This window comes from Ogataea haglerorum (assembly GCF_019207285.1).
Source record: "Ogataea haglerorum isolate 81-453-3 chromosome Unknown 81-453-3_NODE_6_length_583072_cov_95.821986, whole genome shotgun sequence".
Lineage (NCBI taxonomy): Eukaryota > Fungi > Ascomycota > Pichiomycetes > Pichiales > Pichiaceae > Ogataea > Ogataea haglerorum.
In genome coordinates, this window is record NW_025065156.1 from 229,934 (window position 1) to 255,578 (window position 25,645).

At 56.2% G+C, this 25,645-nt stretch overlaps 17 protein-coding genes across 17 annotated transcripts; 12 read left to right on the plus strand and 5 right to left on the minus strand.

Moving 5' to 3' along the window:
* Positions 1–7: 7 nt before the first annotated feature.
* KL911_002439 (uncharacterized protein) lies at positions 8–295 on the minus strand (the record flags this gene model as incomplete). The annotated part of the gene is made up of 1 exon (XM_043197508.1): positions 8–295. The coding sequence occupies one exon, from the start codon at positions 293–295 to the stop codon at positions 8–10; it is 288 nt and encodes a 95-aa protein (XP_043054719.1).
* Positions 296–460: 165 nt separating this feature from the next.
* On the plus strand, positions 461–1,495 carry KL911_002440 (uncharacterized protein; the record flags this gene model as incomplete). Its single annotated transcript, XM_043197510.1, has 1 exon — positions 461–1,495. One exon carries the CDS (start codon positions 461–463, stop codon positions 1,493–1,495), a length of 1,035 nt encoding a protein of 344 aa, XP_043054720.1.
* A 444-nt stretch (positions 1,496–1,939) lies between these two features.
* Positions 1,940–3,751, plus strand: KL911_002441 (uncharacterized protein; the record flags this gene model as incomplete). Its single annotated transcript, XM_043197511.1, has 1 exon — positions 1,940–3,751. The coding sequence occupies one exon, from the start codon at positions 1,940–1,942 to the stop codon at positions 3,749–3,751; it is 1,812 nt and encodes a 603-aa protein (XP_043054721.1).
* A 110-nt stretch (positions 3,752–3,861) lies between these two features.
* On the plus strand, positions 3,862–4,545 carry KL911_002442 (uncharacterized protein; the record flags this gene model as incomplete). Its single annotated transcript, XM_043197512.1, has 1 exon — positions 3,862–4,545. One exon carries the CDS (start codon positions 3,862–3,864, stop codon positions 4,543–4,545), a length of 684 nt encoding a protein of 227 aa, XP_043054722.1.
* Positions 4,546–4,652: 107 nt separating this feature from the next.
* KL911_002443 (uncharacterized protein) lies at positions 4,653–6,152 on the plus strand (the record flags this gene model as incomplete). Its single annotated transcript, XM_043197513.1, has 1 exon — positions 4,653–6,152. The coding sequence occupies one exon, from the start codon at positions 4,653–4,655 to the stop codon at positions 6,150–6,152; it is 1,500 nt and encodes a 499-aa protein (XP_043054723.1).
* Positions 6,153–6,202: 50 nt separating this feature from the next.
* On the minus strand, positions 6,203–6,799 carry KL911_002444 (uncharacterized protein; the record flags this gene model as incomplete). The annotated part of the gene is made up of 1 exon (XM_043197514.1): positions 6,203–6,799. One exon carries the CDS (start codon positions 6,797–6,799, stop codon positions 6,203–6,205), a length of 597 nt encoding a protein of 198 aa, XP_043054724.1.
* A 112-nt stretch (positions 6,800–6,911) lies between these two features.
* On the plus strand, positions 6,912–9,341 carry KL911_002445 (uncharacterized protein; the record flags this gene model as incomplete). The annotated part of the gene is made up of 1 exon (XM_043197515.1): positions 6,912–9,341. The coding sequence occupies one exon, from the start codon at positions 6,912–6,914 to the stop codon at positions 9,339–9,341; it is 2,430 nt and encodes an 809-aa protein (XP_043054725.1).
* A 23-nt stretch (positions 9,342–9,364) lies between these two features.
* KL911_002446 (uncharacterized protein) lies at positions 9,365–10,822 on the minus strand (the record flags this gene model as incomplete). Its single annotated transcript, XM_043197516.1, has 1 exon — positions 9,365–10,822. One exon carries the CDS (start codon positions 10,820–10,822, stop codon positions 9,365–9,367), a length of 1,458 nt encoding a protein of 485 aa, XP_043054726.1.
* Positions 10,823–10,893: 71 nt separating this feature from the next.
* Positions 10,894–12,818, minus strand: KL911_002447 (uncharacterized protein; the record flags this gene model as incomplete). The annotated part of the gene is made up of 2 exons (XM_043197517.1): positions 10,894–11,703; positions 11,973–12,818. The coding sequence occupies 2 exons, from the start codon at positions 12,816–12,818 to the stop codon at positions 10,894–10,896; spliced, it is 1,656 nt and encodes a 551-aa protein (XP_043054727.1).
* Positions 12,819–13,108: 290 nt separating this feature from the next.
* On the plus strand, positions 13,109–15,035 carry KL911_002448 (uncharacterized protein; the record flags this gene model as incomplete). The annotated part of the gene is made up of 2 exons (XM_043197518.1): positions 13,109–13,342; positions 13,491–15,035. 2 exons carry the CDS (start codon positions 13,109–13,111, stop codon positions 15,033–15,035), a joined length of 1,779 nt encoding a protein of 592 aa, XP_043054728.1.
* Positions 15,036–15,372: 337 nt separating this feature from the next.
* On the plus strand, positions 15,373–16,404 carry KL911_002449 (uncharacterized protein; the record flags this gene model as incomplete). The annotated part of the gene is made up of 1 exon (XM_043197519.1): positions 15,373–16,404. The coding sequence occupies one exon, from the start codon at positions 15,373–15,375 to the stop codon at positions 16,402–16,404; it is 1,032 nt and encodes a 343-aa protein (XP_043054729.1).
* A 183-nt stretch (positions 16,405–16,587) lies between these two features.
* On the plus strand, positions 16,588–18,255 carry KL911_002450 (uncharacterized protein; the record flags this gene model as incomplete). Its single annotated transcript, XM_043197521.1, has 1 exon — positions 16,588–18,255. One exon carries the CDS (start codon positions 16,588–16,590, stop codon positions 18,253–18,255), a length of 1,668 nt encoding a protein of 555 aa, XP_043054730.1.
* An 84-nt stretch (positions 18,256–18,339) lies between these two features.
* Positions 18,340–19,089, plus strand: KL911_002451 (uncharacterized protein; the record flags this gene model as incomplete). Its single annotated transcript, XM_043197522.1, has 1 exon — positions 18,340–19,089. One exon carries the CDS (start codon positions 18,340–18,342, stop codon positions 19,087–19,089), a length of 750 nt encoding a protein of 249 aa, XP_043054731.1.
* A 420-nt stretch (positions 19,090–19,509) lies between these two features.
* KL911_002452 (uncharacterized protein) lies at positions 19,510–20,604 on the plus strand (the record flags this gene model as incomplete). Its single annotated transcript, XM_043197523.1, has 1 exon — positions 19,510–20,604. One exon carries the CDS (start codon positions 19,510–19,512, stop codon positions 20,602–20,604), a length of 1,095 nt encoding a protein of 364 aa, XP_043054732.1.
* A 121-nt stretch (positions 20,605–20,725) lies between these two features.
* Positions 20,726–21,025, plus strand: KL911_002453 (uncharacterized protein; the record flags this gene model as incomplete). Its single annotated transcript, XM_043197524.1, has 1 exon — positions 20,726–21,025. The coding sequence occupies one exon, from the start codon at positions 20,726–20,728 to the stop codon at positions 21,023–21,025; it is 300 nt and encodes a 99-aa protein (XP_043054733.1).
* Positions 21,026–21,057: 32 nt separating this feature from the next.
* Positions 21,058–23,226, minus strand: KL911_002454 (uncharacterized protein; the record flags this gene model as incomplete). The annotated part of the gene is made up of 1 exon (XM_043197525.1): positions 21,058–23,226. One exon carries the CDS (start codon positions 23,224–23,226, stop codon positions 21,058–21,060), a length of 2,169 nt encoding a protein of 722 aa, XP_043054734.1.
* Positions 23,227–23,553: 327 nt separating this feature from the next.
* KL911_002455 (uncharacterized protein) lies at positions 23,554–25,632 on the plus strand (the record flags this gene model as incomplete). Its single annotated transcript, XM_043197526.1, has 1 exon — positions 23,554–25,632. The coding sequence occupies one exon, from the start codon at positions 23,554–23,556 to the stop codon at positions 25,630–25,632; it is 2,079 nt and encodes a 692-aa protein (XP_043054735.1).
* Between the last annotated feature and the right edge of the window lie 13 nt (positions 25,633–25,645).

Here is a 25,645-nt window from a genome sequence, read left to right on the forward strand (position 1 = left end):
AGAATCTTTATTTCCGGAACGGGCATTGTTGTGACGCATTAGCTTCTAGCCTTGTTCTCAGAGCCCAGCGACAATGCGGCACGCACGTCAATTCCTTATCCACATGCAACCCCGTCGATATACGGGGTTTCCTGGCGTATAGCTTCAATCTTGCTACAGATGCATGCAGCTGGCAGACTTTCTGCACCCAAAGTCGTCTTTTGACAGCAGGGTTATTGTTGGAGTTTCCTTGATCCAGCCATGGCTGCGTGCTTCCCAGTGGCGGTGGATTGTTCGAGCGATTATGGCGCCGCATCCAGCCTTTTCGATAGTCGCACACATGCAGCTTATCAGGAGAACCCCGAGCCCAAAATGATATGCCTACAGAAAAATATGCTTATTGCAATTCTCCCAGAAATATACTATAGTCTGGCCCGGCCAACCAAACTTCCTTCTCCTCTTTGTTTCCCTGCTATGAACCATGGAGTTTAATCCAGAGCTACCCTCCCACGACGGCCTCGCAGCGTACTACTGGCCCAAGATGCACCCAGACCACCCTGCCACCATCGCTCACCCGGCCTGGGCCTCCTACGACCCGCATTCCGTCGCCCAGCACTCCATCAACCCGCTCCTCATCGTCAAGGGCACCCCACCGGAAAACGAAAATGAAGCCGGCTTCCCCAGAAGCCAGTCCCCCGTCCACGAGCTCTACCACGACCACAACTACCACCTCCTCAGCCAGGAGGAGGAAGTGTGTCCTCCGCGGTTTACCGAGCCCTTCAGTCTTGCCCATGTGACGTACTCGAAGTCGACCGTCTCATTGGACTCCCTGAAGCAGCCCGTCTTGTGGATCGACGAGCCCGCAACCGAGCAGACAGCAATAAACCACCAGGATCTGCCGGAGTCCAAAAACGCACCGTTTGTTCCCGGGCCCCGCCACTCCATACCATTCACCCCAACTGACCCGCACTATCGCCCGTGGCACAAGAGAACAGTTTCCGAGCCGGTCTTCGGAGCTAAAAATCAGGGCCCTGCATTTCCGAAAGTCACAATGAAGGAGCGGTCCGACTCCTGCCTGTTCGACGCAGAATACTGGTCCAACCTCCACAGGTTTCTCCCCGTGCCGTGCGAAGAGAACGCGCCGCCGGCTTTCACTGTGTCTTTTGCCCAGACGGCACAAGAGCTGGAAAAAACCTCGCAGAAGTTGATGAACTATCTTCTGAACGACTACGATCTCGTGGCGGAACTGCGCCAGAACCCAGACTCGTTCGATCAGAATGTGGAGCTCTCCAGCAAAAGACGCAAGGTCGGCGACGACATCAACTGGAAGCCCATGTCCGCCGGCAGCGTGCTGGGACTAAACGAAATTTTCAAGCTCCACCAACGAGAAGTAAATAGCATGCTGCAGAACTGCACAGACTCCTGTTTCGGCGAACTCAACATGCGGGAGCTCCGGGCCTGGAAACGCGGCGACAGAGAGCTCAAACGGCGCCACCCCCAGGTATCCTCCTTCTAAACGACGCGGATCGAATATGCTGCTCTCCACGGTGAGCTCCCGTGGTAGCAGGAAACCTCGCATGACATAATCAGCATCCTACGGAAGCATCTTTCAATTCGGCTCGGATTCCGCGCCCTGCGAAACAACGCGAGCAGTACAAGAGGTTGTATAGGGGTTCGGTCGCAGGCGTGCGGCCTTCATTGTTTTGTTTTAGTCTACCCAGATAAATGCTATTGCTGTTTACAGGCTTTGTTTACCCCTAGTGGCGTTCCTCCCAGCGGAAGTTACGGTCGTGTGCCGCACAAGAGATGCCTTGGAACTACAAGAAGTTGTCTCGTTGGCGAAAAAAAAAATTTCTGCTATTTAAATGTCGCGATCCCCCGATTATTCATTCGCGGCCGTGTTTCACAAAATTTTCTTTTTCTGCCAATTCAGACAAGTGCAGTTAATTGTTTAGTGGTGATGTCATTAGAAGAACCAAGTGCTTCCATACAGACTTCTTCTATTTCAGACATCCCGGTTAATGGCAAGCCTGAGCTGGAGGTCTCGGGGAAACACGCCCTTGACCCGGAGTCTCCAGACGGCACCGACGTGAAGAAGCAGAAACTGGACGCAGACGAGCAACCCACACAAACTGCACAGCCCGACCAGGCTGCTCCTGCTGAGGCTCCCGAACAGCAGCCTGAGGGGCCCAAGGTGGAAGCCTCTCCGGATACAGGGGCGCCTGCGCTTGTTCCTGCCAACATGGAGCCTGCTCCCAAACCGCCCTCGGAGCCTGACATGGACAACCTTCCCGAGCATCCGCTACCGGCACATCAAAAGAAGCATGCCATCACCTCTATAAAGGCCGTGCGGCGACTGAAGGATGCTGGTCCGTTCCTGACGCCGGTCGACACAGTCAAGCTCAACATTCCATTCTACTATAACTTCATCAAACGGCCAATGGACCTGTCGACGATCGAGAAAAAGCTGAATGTAGACGCGTACGAGACCCCGGAGCAGGTTATGGATGATTTCAACTTGATGGTGAACAACTGTATCACGTTCAACGGTAAGGACTCCGCGATCTCTCAGATGGCAAGAAACATACAGGCAAGCTTCGAGAAACATATGCTCAACATGCCACCCAAGGATTTGCCACCGGGAATGCAGGTTTCGGCCACGAAGGGTACCAGAAGAAAGACCAATGCCGGCTTAGAGGTCCCGCAACTCAGAAGAGATAGCGCGTTGGACAACGGGAGGCCCAAGCGGGAGATTCACCCGCCAAAGCCTAAGGACATGCCATACGACATCCGCCCAAGAAAGAAGAAGTTCCAGGCCGAGCTGCGGTTCTGTCAACAGGTGATCAAGGAACTGATGTCGAAGAAGTACGACTCGATTTCGTATCCGTTTTTGGCTCCCGTTGATCCTGTGGCTCTTGATTGTCCAACTTATTTTGACGTGGTGAAGGAGCCCATGGACTTGGGGACTATCTACAGCAAGTTGCAGAATGGGGAGTATGAGAACGCAGACGAGTTTGAGAAGGACGTGAGGCTCGTCTTCCATAATTGCTATCTCTTCAACCCTGAGGGCACGGCCGTGAACATAATGGGGCACAGACTGGAGAGTGTATTCAATGAGAAGTGGGCGAACCGTCCGACGACTCCGGTGTCTCCTGCAAATGTCTCTGATTTCGACTCGGACTACGACGACGACGACGACTTCAACGTGGACATCGACTCGATCACCGACCCAACCATTGAGTTTTTGGTAGCCAACATCGAGCGCATGACCCAGGACCTCAAGAAAATGAGGCAGGAGAAGTACGAGCAGATGAGGAAGGAGTGGCTGAAGAAGCGCAAGAATAAGAAGGGAGGCAAGAAGGGCACCAAGAAGAGAAAGGAGTCGATCTCGCAGCCCAACGGTATTTATCCTACGCATGTGACGTACGAGATGAAGAAGGAAATCAGCGAGGCCATGGGATCTATCAACGAAAAGATGCTGAAGAACGTGATCGCTATCATCAAGGAAGGTATTCCAGATCTTGCTGACGACGAGGAGATCGAGCTGGACATGGACCAGCTGAACAACGAGACCTTGTTGAAACTGTACAACTATATTGTCAAGGGCAAGAGTTCCAAGTCCCAGCGCAAGAAGAAGAAGGGGGGTAATAGCGAGGAGAAGAAGATCGAGAGTTTGAAGAAGAAGCTCGCGCAGTTCGAGAACGCCGAGGTGGACGAGAGCTCCGACGAGGACGAGGACGAGGATGAGGACGAGAGCTCCGAGGAGGAGTGATTTGGACGGGAGGTTTTCCGTCGTGTATATTTCGGTTAGTAGTGTAAATTATTACGGTGTATCAGGGCAGTGCATTTTCTTTTTCGGACTAGAAACTTTTCTTTCATGACATGACGATAAAGGTGTCTGTCATTGGTGGCACGGCGCTGGTTTTCGACCCGTGCGACTGTGCGGTCCTGCGCAAGGAGCACGGCATTGCTGGCGTGCTGTCAGGAACGCTTCCCAGCGCCCCGCAGCAGAGCTTGCTGCTGGGCATTCCTCTGCGGCTGTGTGTCGAGGAAGTGTTGTATCTGTACGAGCGCGAGGCCGTTGAGTTTGTTTCGCCGCTTGTGCCGGACACTAGCGCGAAAAGCCGCGATGATTCATTTTTTCAGACGCCCGACGCAGCGGAATCAGCTGCGCTGCCGGATCAGGAGCACGTCCTCGCACAGTACGTGTCTGGACAAAGACGGGATCTCGACGAGCTTTATCGGACATACTGCATTTTCAAGACGGTGAAGGAAAACGGCCATTTCACGCTTCCCGGGCTGCGGTTTGGGGGCAAGTTCGTGTCGTACCCCGGCGACCCGCTGCTGTACCACTCGCATCTCATCATAAATACCAAGGACTTCTACAGCGACAGGCTGGACCTGGCGCAGCTGGTGAAGGGCGGCCGACTGGCTACCGGGACGAAAAAGACGTGGCTACTGGCCGGAGAAAAGGGCCCTGGGCCTCGAAAAAAAACGGCTTTGCAATTGTTGAATCGGGAAACCAGAACCGTATGTTTCTCTGTTGAATGGGCCGGTTTCGGATAAATTCATTGTTCATGCGATTATGTTGTAGCAGAGAAAAACTTATCGGCCGATTTTGTACGATTTATTTAAAAGACCAGATTCCCTTGGAATATTTGAGTACTTTCGACATGACAGACCGCAAACACACAGCCATCGTGATCGGCGCCGGTATCTCGGGGCTCAAGTCGTGCATCGAGCTCAGCAAGAACGGAATCGACACGCTGATGCTCGAGGCCCGCGACAGACTCGGAGGACGTCTCCACACGGTCACCACCGAGTCGGGCCTCAAGCTCGATCTCGGCGCATCCTGGTTCCACGACTGTCTGTACAACCCGCTTCTGAAAAAGTCCTTGGAGAAGGGCAACGTCGAGATCTACTTCGACAACGGCAAGTTCAACGTCCACGATAAGGATATCGGAGTTGTCGACGACAACTACAAAATCCGGCCTGTTGTCGACGAGATGTCCGACTATTTGCAGTACGTGTGTGCCCAGATGGCCCAGTCGGACGACATGAGCGTCAAGAATGCCGCCCTTAGATACCTCAGGGACAAGAAGAACACGCTGACCGAGTGCCAGATCAAGCTTGCTCCGCAGCTGCTGAGATACTACGAGATGTGGATCGGGTCGTCGTGGAACATGCTGAGCGCGCGGCTCATCGCAAGCGACAGCCACCAGGGCCGCGACGCCATGGTCACCAACGGCTACCGCACCGTGTACGACAACGAGCTCGAGGAGCTGTACGAGATCATGGGCCGTCGCGACCTTGTCGGCTCGCAGATCCTGCTGCAGAAGGTGGTCTTCAAGATCGAGTTCGACGACCGCACCAAGGAGATCGCCGTCCACACGAGAGACTACAACGGCCGCGTCGAGACGTTCTTCTGCGAATATCTGGTCTGCTCCGTGCCCCTGAGCGTGCTCCAGCTGCAGGACAAAAAAGAGCAGGGCCACATCGAGTGGAGCCCGCCACTGCCGCTCTCGCTCAGAAACAAGCTCCAGGGAATCACGTACTCGCAGCTGGGCAAGGTCTTCTTCGAGTTCGATCACGTGTTCTGGCCGACCGACGTGGACAGGTTTTTCTGCATTCCGGAGTTCGACCACGAGATCACCAGGTGCATCGAGGCCAACACGGACACCAAGTTCGAGAACCTCCAGCAGGACCCCGTCTTGGAGAACTCGCCCAAACCCTGGGCACACCCGATCCTGTTCCTCAACGTCTACAGAGGCACCGGAAGACCGGTGTTGCTCGCGCTCACGTCGAGTCCGCTCACCAGGTACATCGAGTCGCACGAGATCGGCGACTTCTGGCCCGTCTTCAGACCGGCGCTCGCCAACATCGCCAACCTGCCGGATTCGTGCATCCCGCGGCCCACCAACGTGGTCACGTCCAACTGGTCGGCCGATCCGTTTGCCAGAGGCTCGTATCTGGGCTGTGCGGTCGGCGACCTGGTCGACGAGGCGATCGACGCGTTCACCGAGGCCAAGGACGTCTTCGACGGGAAGGGCAGGGTCAGGTTTGTGGGCGAGGCGCTAATCGACGAAGGCAACGGGTGCGCGCACGGCGCGTGGATGACGGCTATCAGGGAGACGGAAAAAATCATCAAGGCAATCAACCGTGGCAAACTATAGATATGTAGATACGCAATTATACGTCACTGTATTGTACACTGTTTTACATCCTAGTACGGTCTGAAGCCGCCCCTGCCCCTGGCCCGGAACCCTCTGCCTCTGCCCCTGAACGCGCCCCTGCCTCTGGGCCCGCCTCGCCCGCGGCCCCGGCCTCTGCTGCCCATTCCTGGCAGGTTTGTTCTTTTGGGGCTGATCTTGAGCTCTCGGCCTCTGAAAAGCGACCTGTTCTTCTCGTCAATGGCCTTCTGCACAAGCGCAGGCTCCGAGAACTCGATATACGCAAACCCCTTCGGGTTGCCCGTGTATTTGTCTGTCAGGATTGTAATTCTATTAATACTGCCAACGTCCTGGAAATGGCTGTGTAGCTCCTCTGGCGTCGCCGCGTAGTCCACGCTGCCCACATATATCGACCGCGCGTCGATTGCCTCGCGCTCCGCGAAGTCCAGATGCGAGTCGGCGTCCTCCATCGACACGTTCGGGTCTGCACCCTCCTCGCTTATCTGCTGCTGGAGCTCGCGCAATTTCGCGGTCTCCTGCTCCATCTCCTGCACTTTCGCCTTCAACGCTGCGAGCCGTTCTTCCTCCGTCTGCTGCGTCGTCTCAACGCCATTCGACGGCTCGTTCTGCGACATGCTTGGCTCAGACATTTTTTTTTCAATAAATTGACGGTGCAGGGAGTGTTCATTAATTCTGTCTATAAAATTAATTAGCAACCTCTTTGTTATCGTGCTTTGCTATATCCCCGGCCCCGTGTCTGCCATGTGGGATCTGCTTTCTAGAACCTTGATTCTAGGGCTTCTGTTTATCTCAGGGGCGTGCAAAGAAAGCCCTGACGACGACGTACCTCCCACGACCACCATTATAGACATCCTCTCGAGCAACGCCAACTTCAGCAAGATCCTGCTCAGTCTGCAGCGCAGCGACCTGGTCGACTACGTCAACGAGCTTGGGAATGTCACTTTTCTTGCGCCATTGAATACAGCCTTCTCCGAAGGCCAGCTCTACCAGAGCCTCTCTTTAAACGACGTCTCGCGACATATGATCGATCAGCCGGTGAACGCGGACGAGGTGCGCGGTCTCGAAGTGTACAGAACACTTCTGTTCAACACGTCGGTGCTGTCCGGAGGTGTTCAGCGGCCAATCCTGCTCGACAATAGAGACGACCTGTTTCTGGCCGATAATGCGATCGTCACCGAGCAGTACGACGTGAGGTCGAGCAACTCGGCTGTTTTTGGCATCTCCTCGTTTCTAGAGCGCCGCAAGTCTGCGTGTGAGTTCTTTGCAGACATCGCCCACGCAGATCCTGTATTCGCAGAGTACCAGAGCCTGGGGCGATTATTTTCCGATAACGATTTTTGTGCTACGAGGAAAATCACCAACGTCACCTTCTTGGTCCCTTCTGACGCCAGTGTGGGCCTGAATGAGATTGAGCTAAACTACCTGAATACAGACCAGGGTCTAGAGGACAAAACGAGGCTCCTTGAGTCGCACGTTGTTTCTGGCATCTGGGGAGGCCGGCTGGACCCTGTCCACACCAAAACTCTGACCAACCAAAAAGTCCGTCTTTCTTCCAACTCAGAAGGAAGCAACGTTAGAGTACAAAACACCAGCTCCACATTCGCAAATTACCTGCTTTCCGACGGCATTGTTCATCTGTACGACGCTCTTCCCTTAGAAAACTCCATTCCCGTCTTCACTCCGCGCAAGTACCTTCTGGGACTGGGCCTCGCGTCTGTGGTGGACCAGCTGGACTTCCATAAATTGTCCGGCCTCATCGACGACCGCAACGTGAGCCAGACGATATTCGTGACCGAGAGTGCCGAGTCGACAGAATCGAAAAGCTCGCTGCTGTACCATTTTGTCGACGGCGCGGTGGAATTTGACCGCGACGAGCTGCTCACCACGAAATACTGCTCCAGCTCGGTTTTGGGCCACTGCCAGAAGCTCAAGGTCCTCAAACGCGGCGACCAGGTGTCACTCAACAACAACGTCTTCGTCACCTCTCCAAAAATACCCATCGGCAACACATACATCTACTTCGTCGACGAAGACCTCCCGCTGCCGCTTCCGTTCCAGCACGCCGTGTCGCCGTTTCTGCGCTGCGCCAAGAGCATCAAGCTGCTCCACGACTTTGGCCTGCTCAAATTCCACAACAACGGCGGTCTGGGATACACCGTCTTTCTGCCGAACGCGGACGCGTGGCGCGACCTTGATCTCGTGCTGGACTATCTCTACGCGAACCGTGACGTCATGCTGGAGATTCTGGGAAACCTCGTTGTCAACGGCCTGATCTACGACGACTTCCGGGGCTCAGCTACCCTGACTACGTTGCTAGACAAACCGCTTGAGGTGGAAACAGACTCAGACACACTCTTCATAAACGGTACCGCAGTTGACGTCTCCATTGAGTCTGAGGTGCTGTTTGACAAAGGAGTGGCCCATCCGATAGGGAGTCTCGTCTTCCCTGCGACAGTGCAGATCGGCGTGCCGGAGCTGCTCTCTACCGTCGACGGCGAGGAGTTCCTCAGGGTTCTGCAGCTCCTGCGGCTCGACCATCTTCTCTACGAGGACTACTCGTTCATTGTGCCGAGCTCGCGCTCGATGAGACTCGAGAACTTCACGTCTGAGCTGTCCAACCTAGCCAGACTCGAAAAATTCGCTCGCTTGCACATTCTGCCTGCTGGAGGCATGGAAAAAATTATTGAGTGCAACGACACCATCCCGACGCTGCTGGAGAACGTGCACCTATCGTGTCGCGAGCTCACGTCGGGCATCTCCATGTTGCGCGTGCGCGAGGGCAACGACCACGAGGTGCGCGTTTTGCGGCACGGACTCGCCATCAGCAGCACGGACACCGCGACAGGCATTTTGCTCGTGGACCGGTCGATCAACCCGGACTGGCTCAGCGCCTCGGCGGGCCCGATCCACCTGCACCTGCCGTTTGTTGCTCTGCTGGTTGGCGTCGTGATCGGCATGCTGCTGCTTGCGGTCGTGGCGTCGTGCTGTCTGGTGTGCTCTGTCGGCAAGCACACGTCGGTGTCGAGCGAAACGGCTCCTCTGCTGCGTGCGCACGAACGTCTCGAGAACCACGCGCCGCCAAGCCCGCCGCCGCCCAACGAATCCGAGTCGTACTCGAACTACTACTCTACGCATTCGTCCTCAAGACCGATCGACGTGGACCAACCGTGACAGTACAATGCATCATATTTTATTTAGTTAACAAGCGAAAACATCTCCAGGATAGCCGAATAGTGGCCCAGAACGCCCAGCAACACAAATATATGCCAGATATGGTGCGAGCTGAAGACGTAGTCGACCCACCACATGGAAAGCCAGCTTTTGCGCGCGGGAGTCTCGTCTGGGGTCTTGTTGAGGTACTCGTCCAGCTTGTCTGATTTCTCGAGCTCGGTGATCGCCTCGTCGTAGACGTCCAGCTTGTCGACAATGACGTCGTTTCTCCATCTTTCCGGCACCAGCGTGCCGTAGAACTGGACCCCGATCAGGTACCACACGAAGCTTTTCAGCAGCGGAGCGTATAGACGGAACGAGTACTCGAGGCCCCTGAGCACGGCACTGGAGCAGAAAGCGGCGACTCCGAGCGCGGAGAGCGAGATGAAAAATAGGATTCTGACGGGCCGCGACTCCGGCTTGTCGAAAAATTCGGACCACGTGAACAGCACCCCAACGATGCCGGCGATGGTGGAGAACGAGATGAAGCCGAGCTCTGTGGCCGGGAACTCCTTCAGTGCGATGTGTTCGGTGGTGATGATGGACGCCGTGATCAGCACGGTGATCCCTGTGTAGTCGATACACGCAAATCTTTTGCGCAGCTTGAGCTGCGAGATGCAGTTGTAGGTGTGCCAAACAACAGACGACATGAGACAGTTGATGGAGGAAAGGAAGAAACAGTGGGTCACCAGCTTGTCGCCGAAGCTGGAACGTGCATAGATCTCGGTCGCCGGATAGTGCTTGAGCATAATGTACAGGAGGAGAAGAGACCCGACTATGTGTGTCCAGATATTGGCAGTTTCGTTGTGGAGCTGGAAGACGCTCTTCAGAGCCGCCAGATGGCTCGAGTTGAACCGATAGCCGTAGATAATGTACTTGTTTTCGCGCCATTGGAAGGGCAGCTCGTAGAAATGAAGCAGTCTCTTCGACCCGGCTGCCACGGCCTTATCGAAATTGTACAGCTTCTCTTTCAGTCTGCCGAGATGCTCCTGCGGACTCAGCGGGATGCTGAAAGTCTTCTCGAACAAGTCGATCTTCTCGTCCAGAAACTGCAGCCCGGTGGATATTTTCTGGTACATGTCGGTGGAGTCGGCCTCTTTTTTCTCGTCCAGCAGGCCGCCATAGTACCTGTCCAATATCTGAGAAAACGCGTGCAGGCTGCGCTGCTGGTTCTGAACCACTGCGGCCTTGATGGATTTCAGCGCCTCGAAGAAGGCGTAGTGCGTATGGTTCGATTTGTGGGCGGAGTCGGTGAAGTATTTTTCGAAATCCTCGATCCGCGACTCCAGCTTGGCAAGAAACCGGTCGAACCGCTCCAGCACACGCTCTTCCAGCGACGCGTCGCTGTTCAGCTCAGACTGCGACTTGATCCGCTGCATGAGTTTCTGGTCGTGTTCATCAAACAGGTCGGACACGTGCACCTCAACGCCAGTGGACGACATGATGCTTATCCAGATAGAGTTGCAAGAAATTTATCACCTTGTCTGGCCCAGCGCACACCATAAAATTTTCATCATATATTACGTAAGCACGCTATAGAAACTGCTGCTCGATGTCGAACGCCAGCGGCCACAGCACCGAGTGCAGGTGTGTGAGCTGCGATATCGGGCTTTCGTCTGTGCCTGCGCTGGCGAGCAAGTCGGCTGCCGCGTCTGCAGAGGCAACGTACTCGGCCCCCAGAGACTTGCTGAGCTCCAGAACCTTGGTGGCTATCGGACATATGTGCAGCAGCCGCTGGAGGACCTGCTCGGCCGTCAGAATGTCCCGTTTCCAGTGCTCTGCCTGGGCTGCCAGCGGGTCGTTCCGCAGACACACCAGAGGCATGAGGAAGGCGGGAACCAGGAAGAAAACCGTGTACCATGCCTCCATCCTGGTGGTGGTCTCCTTGCGCTGCCAGAACGCTGCCATGCTCTGGATGGTCGCCGAGCACTTGCGCAGACACTTTTCGGCGGCCTCCTCTTCCTCTTGGCACAGGGGCTCGTCGTCTGGGCGGCGGAACACCTTTTTCAGCAGGCTTGTTCTGTACATGATGATCTGCAGGTTTTTCCGTCTCCAGTGCAGAACGTGGTGTGCGAGCGTGAACGGCTGCGAGACCTCGCTGTCCTGCCGGAAGTAGTCGGGAACCAGGCTCTTCCAGCGCCCTATGAACCGGGTGTCCCACTCGAGCAGCTCTTTCGCGGACGGGAACGGGTCGGAGGTGATGCGCTCGTAGATGCAGTTGGTGAGCAGATGGAACAGGCTTTGCAGCCGCACGCTCGTGTAGATCGTCGGCTCCTGGGCCTCGCCCGGCAGGCACTCCGACGCCGCCGTCAGCTCTGTGTCGCTGATGTTCAGCGGCAGCCGGGCGTCGATGCCCGCGCAGGGGATCCCGAGCGGACGGCCGAACGTGATGGTCTGGCCGCAGTCAAACACGTAGATGCACCACCAGATGCGCCGGCCGATCTCCTGTTCCAGCAGGTTGTCTGCGCTGTCGGTCTGTTTGTGCAGCCCGAGGCCCATGGCCATCCGGACTGCCAGCCCGAGGTAGTTGTATCCCGAGTTCGGCTTGTCTCTTTTCTGGAGATAGTTCGAGAGCAGCGCGAGCGTCTGCACCAGGCTGATGCTGCCCGTCTCGAGCAGCTCGAAATTCAGGTGCGACTTGGCCTTGTCGATCAGCACCAGGTCGTCCTCGTTGTCTGGGTTGCTGGAGCCCATGAACGCGCCGATCGCCGCCATCGTGTACATCAGGCTGTCCCAGCCGATCTCGGGCCGCGGCACGATCTGGTTATACTGCGCCCAGAACATGGGCCGGTACACGATAGGATACGAGACGTGGTAGGTCTCAAAATAGCGGTTCAGATACTGCTCGATCTTGGCGCCGGAAACCGACGCCCTGTCCCGCCGGACGGGACTGCGCGGCGTGCCGCCCCACGAGTAGCCCCCAAACACGAGACTGATCACCGCCACGCTCGAATGCGACCCCAGATACCCGCTTCTATCGGTGATGGCCATGCCGTCTATTGCCTTGTGGTCCCGCTCATCCCACGAGTAAACGGGCTTCTGGTTCTCGCTCGTGTTCTTGTAGTCCTCGTTCACGGCTAGAGGCAGGAGCTGCGGCACCTGGAAGTTTCTATCCGACGCGATCGGGTCCTGTCTGTTCTGTCTCAAGCGGCCGAGTTCCGGGATCTCCCAGACGGAAAACCCGTTCTTGACGTTGGCCAGTATAGAGTGGATGTCCAGATCGGGCGAGAGCGCGCGCAGAAGCTCGGTGGCGACCCGCAGCTCTTCCTCCACCTGGGTCAGATGCCTGCGAGTGAGCGGACTCTGGCTGTGTCTATTGTAGAGACAGTGTCTCTTGAACTTGGCGCACGAGACGCATGTGGGCAGGTCGCGCGAACAGCGCAGCTTGCGGCGGCGACATTCGTTGCACGAGTGCTGTTTGGTGGCGTCCGTTGTCATTGCACAGGACCATGTACGCTCTCTGGAGTTTTTTTTCTTCCCCACAATAATGTGACATTTCGTGGTGCGAGGTGTGGATCCGTGGTCCTCCACACAGCCGCGTCCGTCCCATGGAGAAAAACAATGCGGGCTGAAGGAATTTCAGGCATTTCATCCGGACAGAGCGCGGCGGGGAAAACCGAGGGCCGCGGTGCAGACCAGCTTCGAGCCAGAGGGGCTAGCAATGCTGCACTCGTCGGCGCCGGCAAAAGCCAGTCACGGCTGATGTGCCATCCCCGCCATTCGCAGTAATGGTCGCAGAGATTTTCCGCGATCGTCGATGTATGCTAAGCCATGCACGGTCGTGCCGCACGACTATTCCAAAAGAATATCCGAGCCCTTTGTCTCCCCCAGCCTCTGCAGATGCGACTCCGCATCTCGCACGGGTCGACAAGCCTGCCGTTATTGTCTTGGCTGCAGACAACCCTGTCTTGGGAGATAGCCATTCGTCAGCACAAGTTACTCCGGCCGCTATAAAAAAAGCAGTCCCCCCCCCCCCCCCTGCTTTTTTAATCCGATCCCATGGAAGAATACAAAGACGCCCGCTCGGTCGACGAGCTCAGCAATATCGACAAGCTGGACACGCTTGGACCTCAGGGCCAGGACCTTGAGGCCCGCTTCGAGCAGTACGAGATCCTGGCCGAGGAGGCCAAGTCCCACAACACGCTCTGGGACAGGATGGTGCTGAAATCCGGCTACACTTTTCAGTTCAAGGAGAAAAAATATATGGTGCGCATGCTGGCGTTTTTCGCGTCGCTCGGTGGCATGCTCTCTGGTGTCGACCAGTCGCTCATCTCTGGTGCCAAGGTGTCTCTTGTTCCGTCGTTGTCGCTCACGTCGCACGAGCAGTCGCTGGTGAGTGCGCTGATGCCTGTGGGAGCCATGGGTGGCTGTATTTTCCTGTCTCCGCTCAACGAGTTTCTGGGCAGAAGACTGTCCATCATGGTGGCTTGCATCTCGTACACGGTCGGCGGCATTCTGTGTGCTGCCACGCCGAACGTGGAGGGCTTGTACGCGGGCCGTTTTTTCATAGGCTTTGGAGTCGGCCTGGAATCTATCATTCCTGCGTACGTTTCTGAGTGCGCTCCTTCAGAGCTCAGAGGCAACCTGGTGTCGCTGTACCAGTTCAACATCGCGCTCGGCGAGGTGTTTGGCTACGCCATCGCTGCCATGTTCTATTCGCTCGACGACGCGTGGAGATACATCCTGGGCTCGTCGCTGTTTTTCTCGACGCTGCTCTTCGTCGGCATGTTTTTCCTGCCTGAGTCGCCTAGATACCTCGTTCACAAGAACAAGGTGGGCGCCGCGTACTCGATCTGGAAACGGCTCAGAGATATCGACGACGTCTCCAACAAGGTGGAGTTCCTCGACATGATCCAGTCGCTCGAGCAGGAGAAGCTGGAGGACGCGCACCTCTCGTCAAAGCACAAGTGGATGGACTTCATCACGAACCCAAGAGCGCGCCGGTCGCTGGTCTATGCCAACATCATGATCTTCCTCGGCCAGTTCACAGGTGTCAACGCCATCATGTACTACATGTCGACGCTCATGGCGTCGATCGGCTTCAACCAGAAAAACTCCGTCTTCATGTCGCTAGTCGGCGGCGGAGCATTGCTGCTCGGCACCATCCCGGCCATCCTGTACATGGACTACTGCGGCCGCCGGTTCTGGGCCAACTCCATGCTTCCGGGCTTCTTCCTCGGCCTCGTCTTCGTCGGCATCTCGTACCAGCTGCCCGTCACCGACGCCTCTGCTCTCGGCCTCTACCTCACCGGTATCATCCTCTACATGGGCTTCTTCGGCTCCTACGCCTGTCTCACCTGGGTCGTCCCCTCCGAGGTGTACCCGACGTACCTGCGTTCCTACGGAATCACCGCCTCCAGCACCATGCTCTACCTGTGGACGTTCATCATCACGTACAACTTCACCGACATGTGGAACGCGTTCACCAACACGGGGCTCACGCTGGGTTTCTACGGGGGTATTGCGGCCCTCGGCTGGATCTACCAGCTGCTGTTTGTGGTCGAGACCAAGGGCCGGTCGCTCGAGGAGATCGACGATCTTTTCTCCAAGCCGACTCTCACGCTCGTCGGCATCAACCTCAAGTGCACGAAGAGGGACTTCTACAACATCTTCCACGGCAACTTCAAGGAAGTCGTCCGCGGGACCTCCTACTAGTGTATGACAAGATCTATGTAACAGGTATGGTAACAAGAGTGCGGTATCGGAGTATTTGCTGCTGCTGGTTGCGTCTTGCGGCACACCTTGGACCACGTTTGTGCCTCAGCTGATGGCCCCCAGTGCGCACTCTGTGGCGTCGATTGCATGCTCATGTGCCATTGGCGCGGCAGCGCGGCCCGCTTTCCTGCAATAGGCTACGTTGCTACCGCCCCTGCTAACTCCAGGGCGTGTGGTGACTCAAATATTTTCCTGTGCGCAGCGCACGACAAAGGTATATAAGGAAGCCAGATCCTGCCGTGGATATTACCCCTTATTGCCGGAATTATCTCCCACAATGACCTCCAACAAAATTACCTTCTGTCTCAACTGGACTCCTGAGCCGTACCACATCCCTGTGTTTCTGGCCCAGAGCAAGGGCTTTTTCAAGGAGCAAGGCCTTGACGTTGCCATTCTCGAGCCCTCGAACCCTTCGGACGTCACTGAGCTGATTGGCTCGGGCAAGGTGGACATGGGCCTCAAGGCCATGATCCACACGCTCGCCGCCAAGGCCAGGGGCTGGAACGTCACGTCGATCGGCTCGCTTCTGGACGAGCCGTTCACCGGCGTGCTGTATCTCAAGAACAAGCCCAACGGCGTCTCTGAGGACTTCCAGTCCCTCAGAGGCAAGAGAATCGGGTACGTCGGCGAGTTCGGCAAGATCCAGATCGACGAGCTGACCCGCCACTACGGCATGACGCCAGACGACTACACCGCTGTTCGTTGCGGCATGAACGTGGCCAAGGAGATCATCGAGGGCAACATCGACGCCGGCATCGGCATCGAGTGTGTCCAGCAGGTCGAGTTGGAGGAGCATCTCAGGGCAGAAGGCAGCGACGTGAACAACGTCGGCATGCTCAGAATCGACAGACTGGCCGAGCTCGGCTGCTGTTGTTTCTGCACGGTCCTGTACATTGCCAACGACAGGTTCATCGAGGCCCACCCTGACAAGGTCAGAAAGTTCATGAAGGCCATCAAGAAGGCTACCGACTACGTCATCGCCCATCCTCTCGATGCCTTCGAGGAGCTGTGCAGACTCAAGCCGCAGCTGAACAACGACCTGAACACCAAGATCTTTGAGAGATGTTTTGCGTACCTCAGCGACTCCTGCTACAACGTCAAGCGCGATTGGCAGAAGGTCAACAACTACGGTAAGAGACTGTTGGTGCTTCCACAAGACTTCCAACCAAACTACACCAACGAGTTCCTTTCCTGGAGGGAGCCTCAGGAGGTCAAGGACCCTGAGGAGGCGCAGAGACTGATGGGCATCCATCAGGAGCAGTGCAAATGCAACGGTGGCTACCGTAGACTGGTTCTCAACGGTGTTTAGGGAGCCGATCATTGACACATCGAACTGGGGGTCCTGTGTCAAGCTGCTCCTTAAGGGGTAATTCCGGCAAACAACTGTGTACTTATTCACTTAAGTATTCATTCTGGCAACTGCGCTGTAGCGGGCATGTTTCTATGCCCATGTAAAATTATTTTTTTTTAATTTTTCTGATATCCTGTCCGCATGAGTACCGTCAACAAGTCGGGAACGCGGTTCACGCCGAAGCTGACGCAGCGAAGCCGCTCGCGATCCGTTAGCACTAACAAACAGCAGCTGCCGACTCCCGTCTTGACGCACAAGACACCGCAGGACGCGGCCGAGAGCACTCCACAGGAAGCCTCTGCTATTGACGACCAGAACGACCAGAACGGCGAGCAGAACACAGACGTGTTTGCAAAGCCACGCAGAACGTCGACCGTGGCGCTGGGGAATCTCCGACGGCCGTCTGTCACAGGGCTCAAGACTCCGGAAAGCAGCCAGAGACGGCTTTCCTCCTTGGGACCCGGGGCCGCTGCTGGGTCCCTGGGGCTGCGCAGCCGGCAGGGCAGTGTCAGCAGCGTTTCCGAGAGACAGCGTTCGTCCGATGAGAGAGACACGCAGCCCATGAAGATCGGTATTCCAGAAATGTCTAGTAGTTTGGGCCGGAGACGCAGCTCGGTGCAGTCGAGCAAGGGGGAGGCTGGAGTCGAGTTCAAGAAAATTGCTCCGCGAGCGGGCGGCGGTGCGACGGACGACAGCGTCGACCCTCTAAAGCAGGGAAAGCCGCAGGAAGTGATGTTGACGAAAGCAGAGCGCGAAAAGCAGGTCAAGTTCATTATCGATCCTGAAAAACAGGTTGTGACCAAAGTGAGTATCGACGAGTACCAACAGATGCGGAATCTGCCGAACTCGCTGGTGATTGACGAGATCAAGGCGTTGAACAAGGTGCGCTACTCCGAAGACGCTGAGCTGCTCGAGAACTTTGTGATTAACGACGGCAAGGTGACGCTGGAAGAGCTGTGCAAGCCCGTGATACCGTTTGGAAAAGTGTCGAAAAACTACGAGCTCGCGATCGAAGGCGACAGGCGGCGGATGGCGCAGCGGGAGCTGCGTTGCAAGCGGCGGAAGCTTGCGCGCGAGATGCGGGTGCCCCTGAACCAGCTGGAAGGAGAAGAGGAAGAGAAGCTGGAGAAAGAGCGGCAGCAGAAAGCAAAAAGAATACTGGACTCCGGTGACACCGAGAGTGTGCGCAGAAACAAGCGGCAGCCGCAGCTGCAGCTGGACGAGAACCAGAAGCTGATCCTGGACCCGGAGTCGACCGTGATCGACCGCCACAGCGGGCCGGTCGACTCGGCCAGAGAAGTGGTGGACGAGAACCCGTTCCAGAACCTGATCACGTCGGGCTCGTACTCGAAGAAGAAGTATGTGGACAAGTGGACGGCCGAGGAGACGGCCGAGTTCTACAAGGCGCTCTCGACCTGGGGCACCGATTTTGGGCTGATTGCGCAGCTGTTCCCGTACCGCACGCGACGGCAGGTGAAGGCGAAGTTTGCGTCTGAGGAGCGACGCAACCCGCATTTCGTCGAGCTGGCGCTGCTGCGCAAGCTGCCCGTCGACGTTGCCGAGTACGCTGCCAAGACGGGCAAGGATTTCAAGACGCTAGAGGAGTACGAGGCCGAGATCAAGGCGTTGCAGACGAAGCACGAGAAAGAGATGAAGGAGATGAAGGCGATGAAGGAGCGTGCTCGTCTGGAGGACCTGAACAGCAACAACGAGCTGGAGACGACGAGGATGACGTCGCGGTCCCGAAGAGAAAAACTGATGGCGTTCCGCAAAGACGAGGAGGTGGTTGGATTTATCGACAGGAAATAAGTCAATTATCAAGGCGCAGCTTGAAAAAATAAATAAAAATGAGTAAATAAAAGTACGATCCGTACGTTTGCAAGCTACAGTGGTATGAGAAAAGACTACGTTCTGGAGGTCAGGAGCTCGGACGCCAAGTGTCCTGAGGTGATCTATCAGGACGACCGCAAGCGGACGAAAAGCACGGACGCCAGCGAGATCAAGCCTCAAAAGTACATGAAGTTCAGCGTGCGGTCGGCGCGACAGCACGACGGGACCTTGGCTCTCGTGATGCAGCTCGTCTTGCTGGCTGCTGCAGTTTATGCATTATATATTGCCATCTGCAACGGGCAGATGCTAGAGACAATACTACGCTCGGTGCAGCCCGAGAAACCCAGATGGGACGGCGTTTGGACTCTCCGGACGGTGCGAACGCTGGTGTGTCTTTTCTGCTACCAGGTGGTGAACTGGGGATACGGCTCGCTGCTGGCGCAGACGGAAGAGAGCCTCATAATTATTCCAAATCTGGGCGTGCAGAGCGAGTCGTACCTCGTGCGAAAAAGCGGGTCCGCATTGGTGCTTCTGCTGCTAAGCAGGGTTTTGGGGAAATCGGAATTAAGCAGACATGGACACACGGCGAAGACGCTAAACAGACAGTTCTTCCCGATGGAGGACGTGCATGACCTAGCGATAGTGGAGGGCTTCAAGAACTTCCAGGTCCTTTTCTACCTGGCTCTTGTGGTCAGGGAGTGTCCGCAAAACGATCGGCTACAAATGGTGGTGATTTTCCCCAATCTACTACCCAGGAAAAAGCTGTTGCAGGCTGTCTGGCGCAGAAGCCGGGCGTATCTGGATAATTCGTAATATTATAACAATCACCTGTCTCAGGGGTGGAGCATCCAATTTACCCAATACAGGCATTATCGCTGTGAAGTGGGCCAGGCATCGCAAACCCTGGAGCGTGCGGTACTGTAACCTTGGGCGCCGTCCCAATCGGGAAGCCAGATCTGGTCCAGACTCCCCGTTCGGGCAAGGTCGTGTCCTATCTGGCCGATTCGCAAATACTTCAAGCAAAACGTAAACAACCAGACAATGGGAAAAAGTTTTCCTGTACCCATTGTTTACTTCTGTAAACGAAATCCAACGAGAAAAGGATTTGTTTTCATTCTCTCTTATAAAGCGAAGCACTTGCTGCTGTTTATTCTTTTTCCCAGTTGTCCAATAACCAACTTACAGTCATTCCTTTAGTTCTCATCCCTAACTTGGTTATTTTCGCTCCCTACAATGCTAGCTAACACTATCATCAAGGCCCTTGCGCTGTCCGCTCTGGCCACCACCGGCCTGGCCCAACCAATCGGCCACCTCCACCACCAACACGCGAAGAGAGACGTTGTCGTCGTCACGGAGACCGTCGTCGTCTACGCAGGTTCCCAAAGTAGTACCGTCGAGTACGTCCACGCCGACCCAACTGCCGTCTCTATCTCTTCCCACGACAACAGCCTCCAGGTTGCTCCAACCGAGACTACCTCTTACACTCCATCAGCCACTGAGTCCGCCACTTACTCCACGTCGTCCGCTGCCGAGCCAACCTCCAGCTCCGACAGCAGCTTCAACGGTGGCTCCAAGGGTATCACCTACTCCCCTTACGCCTCCACCGGTGCCTGCAAGTCTCTCTCGGAGGTCAAGAGCGACCTTGAGAAGCTGACCGGCTACGAGTTCATCAGACTGTACGGTGTTGACTGCAACCAGGTCGAAAACGTCCTGCAAGCTAAGGCCGACAACCAGAAGCTGTTCTTGGGCATCTACTACGTTGACCAGATCCCGGCCGCCGTTTCCCAAATCAACGACGCTGTCTCCAGCTACGGCTCCTGGGACGACATTGACACCATCTCCGTTGGTAACGAGCTCGTCAACTCTGGCGCTGCCGACGTTTCCCAGATCAAGTCGTACATCGAGGAGGCCAAGTCCGCTCTCCAGAGCACCGGCTTCAAGGGCTCCGTTGTTTCCGTCGATACCCACGTTGCGATCATCAACAACCCAGGTCTGTGTGACCTGTCCGACTACATCGCCTTCAACGCGCACTCTTTCTGGGACGGAACCGTCTACCCAGACCAGGCTGGTGACTGGCTTCTCCTGCAAATGCAAAGAGTCTGGTCCGCTTGCGGAGGCAAAAAGAGCGTCATGTGCACTGAGTCCGGATGGCCACACCAGGGCTCCGCCTACGGCGTCGCTGTTCCATCCAAGGAGAACCAGGCCAAGGCCATCAGCTCTCTGAAGAGCGTTGTTGGCAACGACGTCATCCTGTTCACTGCCTTCGACGACCTGTGGAAGAACCCAGGCTCGAACGGTGTCGAGCAGTTCTGGGGTTTCACTTCTTAAGCTATTACGCTATTTCGTTTATCTAAACTGTAGGGCATATAACGACCTTTGATATCCAATACATACTATAGGCAGAAAAAGACTGAGTAAAAATTAAATTAAATAAAAATATTACTAATTCATGTTCAGATCGCTGGCCAGAAAACTGCCCCAGCCGCGGTTTGGCCGCCGGTTTCTGTCCTCCGACATGGACGAGTACGAGTCAATGATCTACAAGAAACTGGCGCAGGAGCTCGAGCCGTCCAACCTCTCGGTGAGAGACATCTCTGGAGGGTGCGGGTCCATGTTCGCCATCAACATAGAGAGCCCCAAGTTCAAGGGACTGCCCATGATCAAGCAGCATCGGCTGGTCAACGAGTTGCTGAAGGACGAAATAGCCAAGTGGCACGGGCTGCAGCTGAAAACCAAGGCCAAGAAATAAATACCATACTGTAAATATAATTATCATTACACCTACTCTATCACCTCTTCTTTCTCCTCCAGGATCTCCTCCTTGACCTCCTCGATCACCTCTTCTCTGGTGTCTGCCTGCTCCTGGTTGAGATGCAGTTCCTTCAGCTTGGCAACGACCTCCTTTCTCCAAGTGTACCACTCTTGCAGCAGTCTCTTTCTCTTGAGGATCAGCTCTCTCAGCTCGGCGTCTGCCTCCATCGCATCGGCCTCCTCGAACTGCGCAGCGTACTCCTTCAAGCTCTTTCTGACCTTCTTTCTGTCGTTCGAGCTCAACATCGATGGCGGTCTTGGTCTCCACTCGAACTCTCTGAATCCGTCGATCAGCTCCTCCTTGCGCAAGATGCCCACCAGGTCGTAGATCCGGTAGCCGTTCTCGATCTTGTGTCTCCAGGCGGACGACCAGCCGGCCACGTATCTTCCGGACGGGTCCCACGCCAGGTCGGTCAGCCCCTTGTACTCGTGGTGGTTCAGCAGCTTCAGGTTCGACTTCACCTTGTCGGACTGCTCTTTCTCCTTCTCGCCGTCGTAGTCCGAGTCGTAGAAGTCGAGCTCGCCGTTCGCGCCCGTGATGGTGGCCACCACGACGAACCGGCCCTTCGGCGACCATCTGATATGGTTCGCGTGGGTCTTGGTCACCGTCTTGTAGCACAGCCACTTCTTGATCACCTGTTTCGCAACCTTGGCCTCCTCCACGTCGTAGAACGACACCACGTTGTCGGGAATGGCGATGTTCGGGTTCGGCGTGTCCAGCTTCGACACCGTCACAAACCGCTCTCCGTGCGGCTCCCACTGGAACGAGCTCACCACCTCCTTGAGCTCGACCTTCTCGACGGGAATGTCTTTCTCGCCCAGCGACAGCAGCTCCAGGTTTGTGAACGTGGTTTTCTTCGACTTGGTGTGTCTGTCGACCTTGCAACACAGCAGCTTGGCCTCGTCCTGCCAGCACAGCTTCACGTCCGACACGTTGAACAGGTTCACCGTTCTCAGCACCTGGCGCGACGGCAGCTGCACCACGGAGACGCGGGCCGACTGGTTTGGCGTCTCCGGCGTCCAGAACGAGAACACCGTCTCCGGCGGATCGTTCTTCCGCGTGGTAGCCAGCCTCACGCCGGCCGGAGCAAACTCAAAGTCCATGATGCCCTCAGCCTTGTACAGCTTCTTGTCCAGCAGAGCAAACTCCTGCGTGGTGTCGTAGATGGCCAGCGCGTCGGGCCCCATTCTGGCACAGTACTTGTCGTCGAAAGACCATTTGATCAGCGGCCACGGCATCGACTGCTGCTTCTCAAGGTTTGGTGGCAGCGCAAACGTCCGCACCGGCAGGCCTGTCTGCAAGTCCCAGATGACCAGCTTGTGGCCGGCACTGTCTGCGCTGAACAGACACTGTGCGCGGGCCGGGTGGTCCTCGGGCGGGATGGCGATCGGCTCCGGCGACAGCGTCACCAGGAACTTCTCCGTGGGCGAGAAGTCCAGCAGCTGCACGCCCGGATGCACAAACCTGCGGATCCTGTCGAAATTCTCACCGCCCCACGCCTGCACTCCGCCAGGGAAGAACGAGAAGAGATACGTGCCCTTTGGCGAGAACTTCATCGACGCAGACGTCCAGTGGGCTCTCGGCTCGATCACCTCCTCGGGCTGGATATTCTTCTTATACCAGTAGACGCCCACGGTGTCGTGGTGGTGGAGCATGAACTGCTCGCGGCCGCTGGGGTCCAGCAGCCACGACTTGAGGTAGCCGTGCGAGCGGAACTCGGGGATGGCCGGCTCGCGGAACTCCTCGGTGATGCTGTCGTTGAGGGCGTACTTCTCCATGTCCGGCAGCTTGTTGACCGCCAATCTGTGCTTCACGTCCAGCTTCTTGCCGTGCAGCTGCTTGACGGCCTTGTCGGCCGCAGCCGCGCTTTCGAGCTCGATAATCAGATAGCCCTTGGTCTGGCCGTTTTCGAGCGGCATGAACATGTCGACAACCTTGCCGCACTGGGAAAACAGCTTGGTGAGCACCTTCTTCAGAACAGGGGCCTTGGCCTCCGGGGCAATGGGGGCGCCGTCGCAGATCACAAAGTGCTCGTAAGAGTGCTGTGGCTCGGGCACGTGGTACTGGGCCTCGAGATCGGAGAAATCGATCGACGACACGTCGATCTGGGATTCGTCAAAAGCGATGGGTTCTGGCATGGTTGAGGAAAATTTTCACTCGCGGAAATGTTTTTTTCTCACCGACGCAGTGCGACGCGTCGACAGCGAGAAGCTAGATAAGCCTGTTCAAGCAGCCACCACGAGGACATGGCCTGTGTGCGCCCAGAACAACCCCACGCGATCTGTGCAGGAAAGCGCACCTGTTTGCACTCTATCCACCGTCTGCTAGGACTAAGTTGCCGAAAGCAGTATGCAAAATAGCGGTGGACTTAATTTCCCAATCGGGCAGGTCTGTTATCAGTGGAAATTAGCCCCTCGCGCTATATAAGCCACCAAGCTTCGCTCTTGTCCCTCATAGCGTTCAGCATGGAAAGACTGCGCCAGATTGCCTCCCAAGCCACCGCTGCCTCGGCCGCGCCAGCCAGACCAGCCCACCCGCTGGACCCTCTGTCCACCGCCGAGATCAAGGCTGTCACCAGCACTGTCAAGAGCTACTTTGCCGGCAAGCAGATCAGCTTCAACACCGTCACCCTGAGAGAGCCTGCCAGAAAGGCCTACATCCAGTGGAAGGAGCAGGGCGGTCCGCTGCCTCCCAGACTTGCCTACTATGTGATTTTGGAGGCCGGCAAGCCCGGCGTGAAAGAGGGTCTTGTCGACCTGGCCTCCTTGTCTGTTATCGAGACCAGAGCTCTGGAGACTGTTCAGCCAATTCTGACCGTCGAGGACCTGTGCTCCACCGAGGAGGTCATCAGAAACGACCCTGCCGTCATCGAGCAGTGTGTTCTGTCGGGCATCCCTGCCAACGAGATGCACAAGGTGTACTGCGACCCATGGACCATCGGCTATGACGAAAGATGGGGAACCGGCAAGAGACTGCAGCAGGCTCTTGTCTACTACAGATCCGACGAGGACGACTCGCAGTACTCGCACCCGCTCGATTTCTGTCCGATCGTCGACACCGAGGAGAAGAAGGTGATTTTCATCGACATCCCGAACAGAAGAAGAAAAGTGTCCAAGCACAAGCACGCCAACTTCTATCCGAAACACATGGTCGAGAAGGTCGGCGCGATGAGGCCAGAAGCGCCTCCTATCAACGTGACGCAGCCAGAGGGAGTCTCGTTCAAGATGACCGGCAACGTCATGGAGTGGTCCAACTTCAAGTTCCACATCGGCTTCAACTACAGAGAAGGCATTGTTCTGTCGGACTTGTCGTACAACGACCACGGCAACGTGAGACCGATCTTCCACAGACTCTCGCTGTCCGAGATGATTGTTCCGTACGGCTCGCCAGAGTTCCCGCACCAGAGGAAACACGCTCTGGATATCGGCGAGTACGGCGCCGGCTACATGACGAACCCGCTGTCGCTTGGCTGCGACTGCAAGGGTGTTATCCACTATCTCGACGCCCACTTCTCGGACAGAGCAGGAGACCCTATCACCGTGAAGAACGCTGTCTGCATCCACGAGGAGGACGACGGGCTGCTTTTCAAGCACTCTGATTTCAGAGACAACTTTGCCACCTCGATCGTCACGAGAGCCACCAAGCTGGTCATCTCACAGATCTTCACGGCCGCCAACTACGAGTACTGTCTGTACTGGGTGTTTATGCAGGACGGAGCCATCAGACTCGACATCAGACTCACCGGTATCCTGAACACGTACATTCTGGGCGACGACGAGGACGCAGGCCCGTGGGGAACAAGAGTGTACCCTAACGTGAACGCTCACAACCACCAGCACCTGTTCTCCTTGAGAATTGACCCAAGAATTGACGGCGACGGAAACTCTGCTGCCGCCTGCGACGCCAAGTCATCGCCTTACCCACTCGGATCGCCAGAGAACATGTATGGCAACGCCTTTTACTCGGAAAAGACCACCTTCAAGACGGTCAAGGACTCGCTCACCAACTACGAGTCTGCCACCGGCAGATCCTGGGACATCTTCAACCCCAACAAGGTCAACCCGTACTCGGGCAAGCCTCCTTCCTACAAGCTGGTGTCCACCCAATGTCCACCTTTGCTGGCCAAGGAGGGCTCGTTGGTGGCCAAGAGAGCTCCGTGGGCCTCCCACTCGGTCAACGTTGTGCCCTACAAGGACAACAGACTGTACCCATCGGGCGACCACGTGCCCCAGTGGTCTGGAGACGGCGTGCGTGGTATGAGAGAGTGGATCGGCGACGGCTCGGAGAACATCGAGAACACCGACATCCTGTTCTTCCACACCTTCGGTATCACCCATTTCCCGGCCCCAGAGGACTTCCCATTGATGCCTGCCGAGCCAATCACCCTGATGCTCAGACCTCGGCACTTCTTCACTGAGAACCCGGGCCTGGACATCCAGCCTTCCTACGCGATGACCACCTCCGAGGCCAAGAGGGCCGTGCAGAAGGAGGTCAAGGACAAAACCTCGAGACTTGCCTTTGAGAGCTCTTGCTGCCGTAAATAAGTATATAGGACAC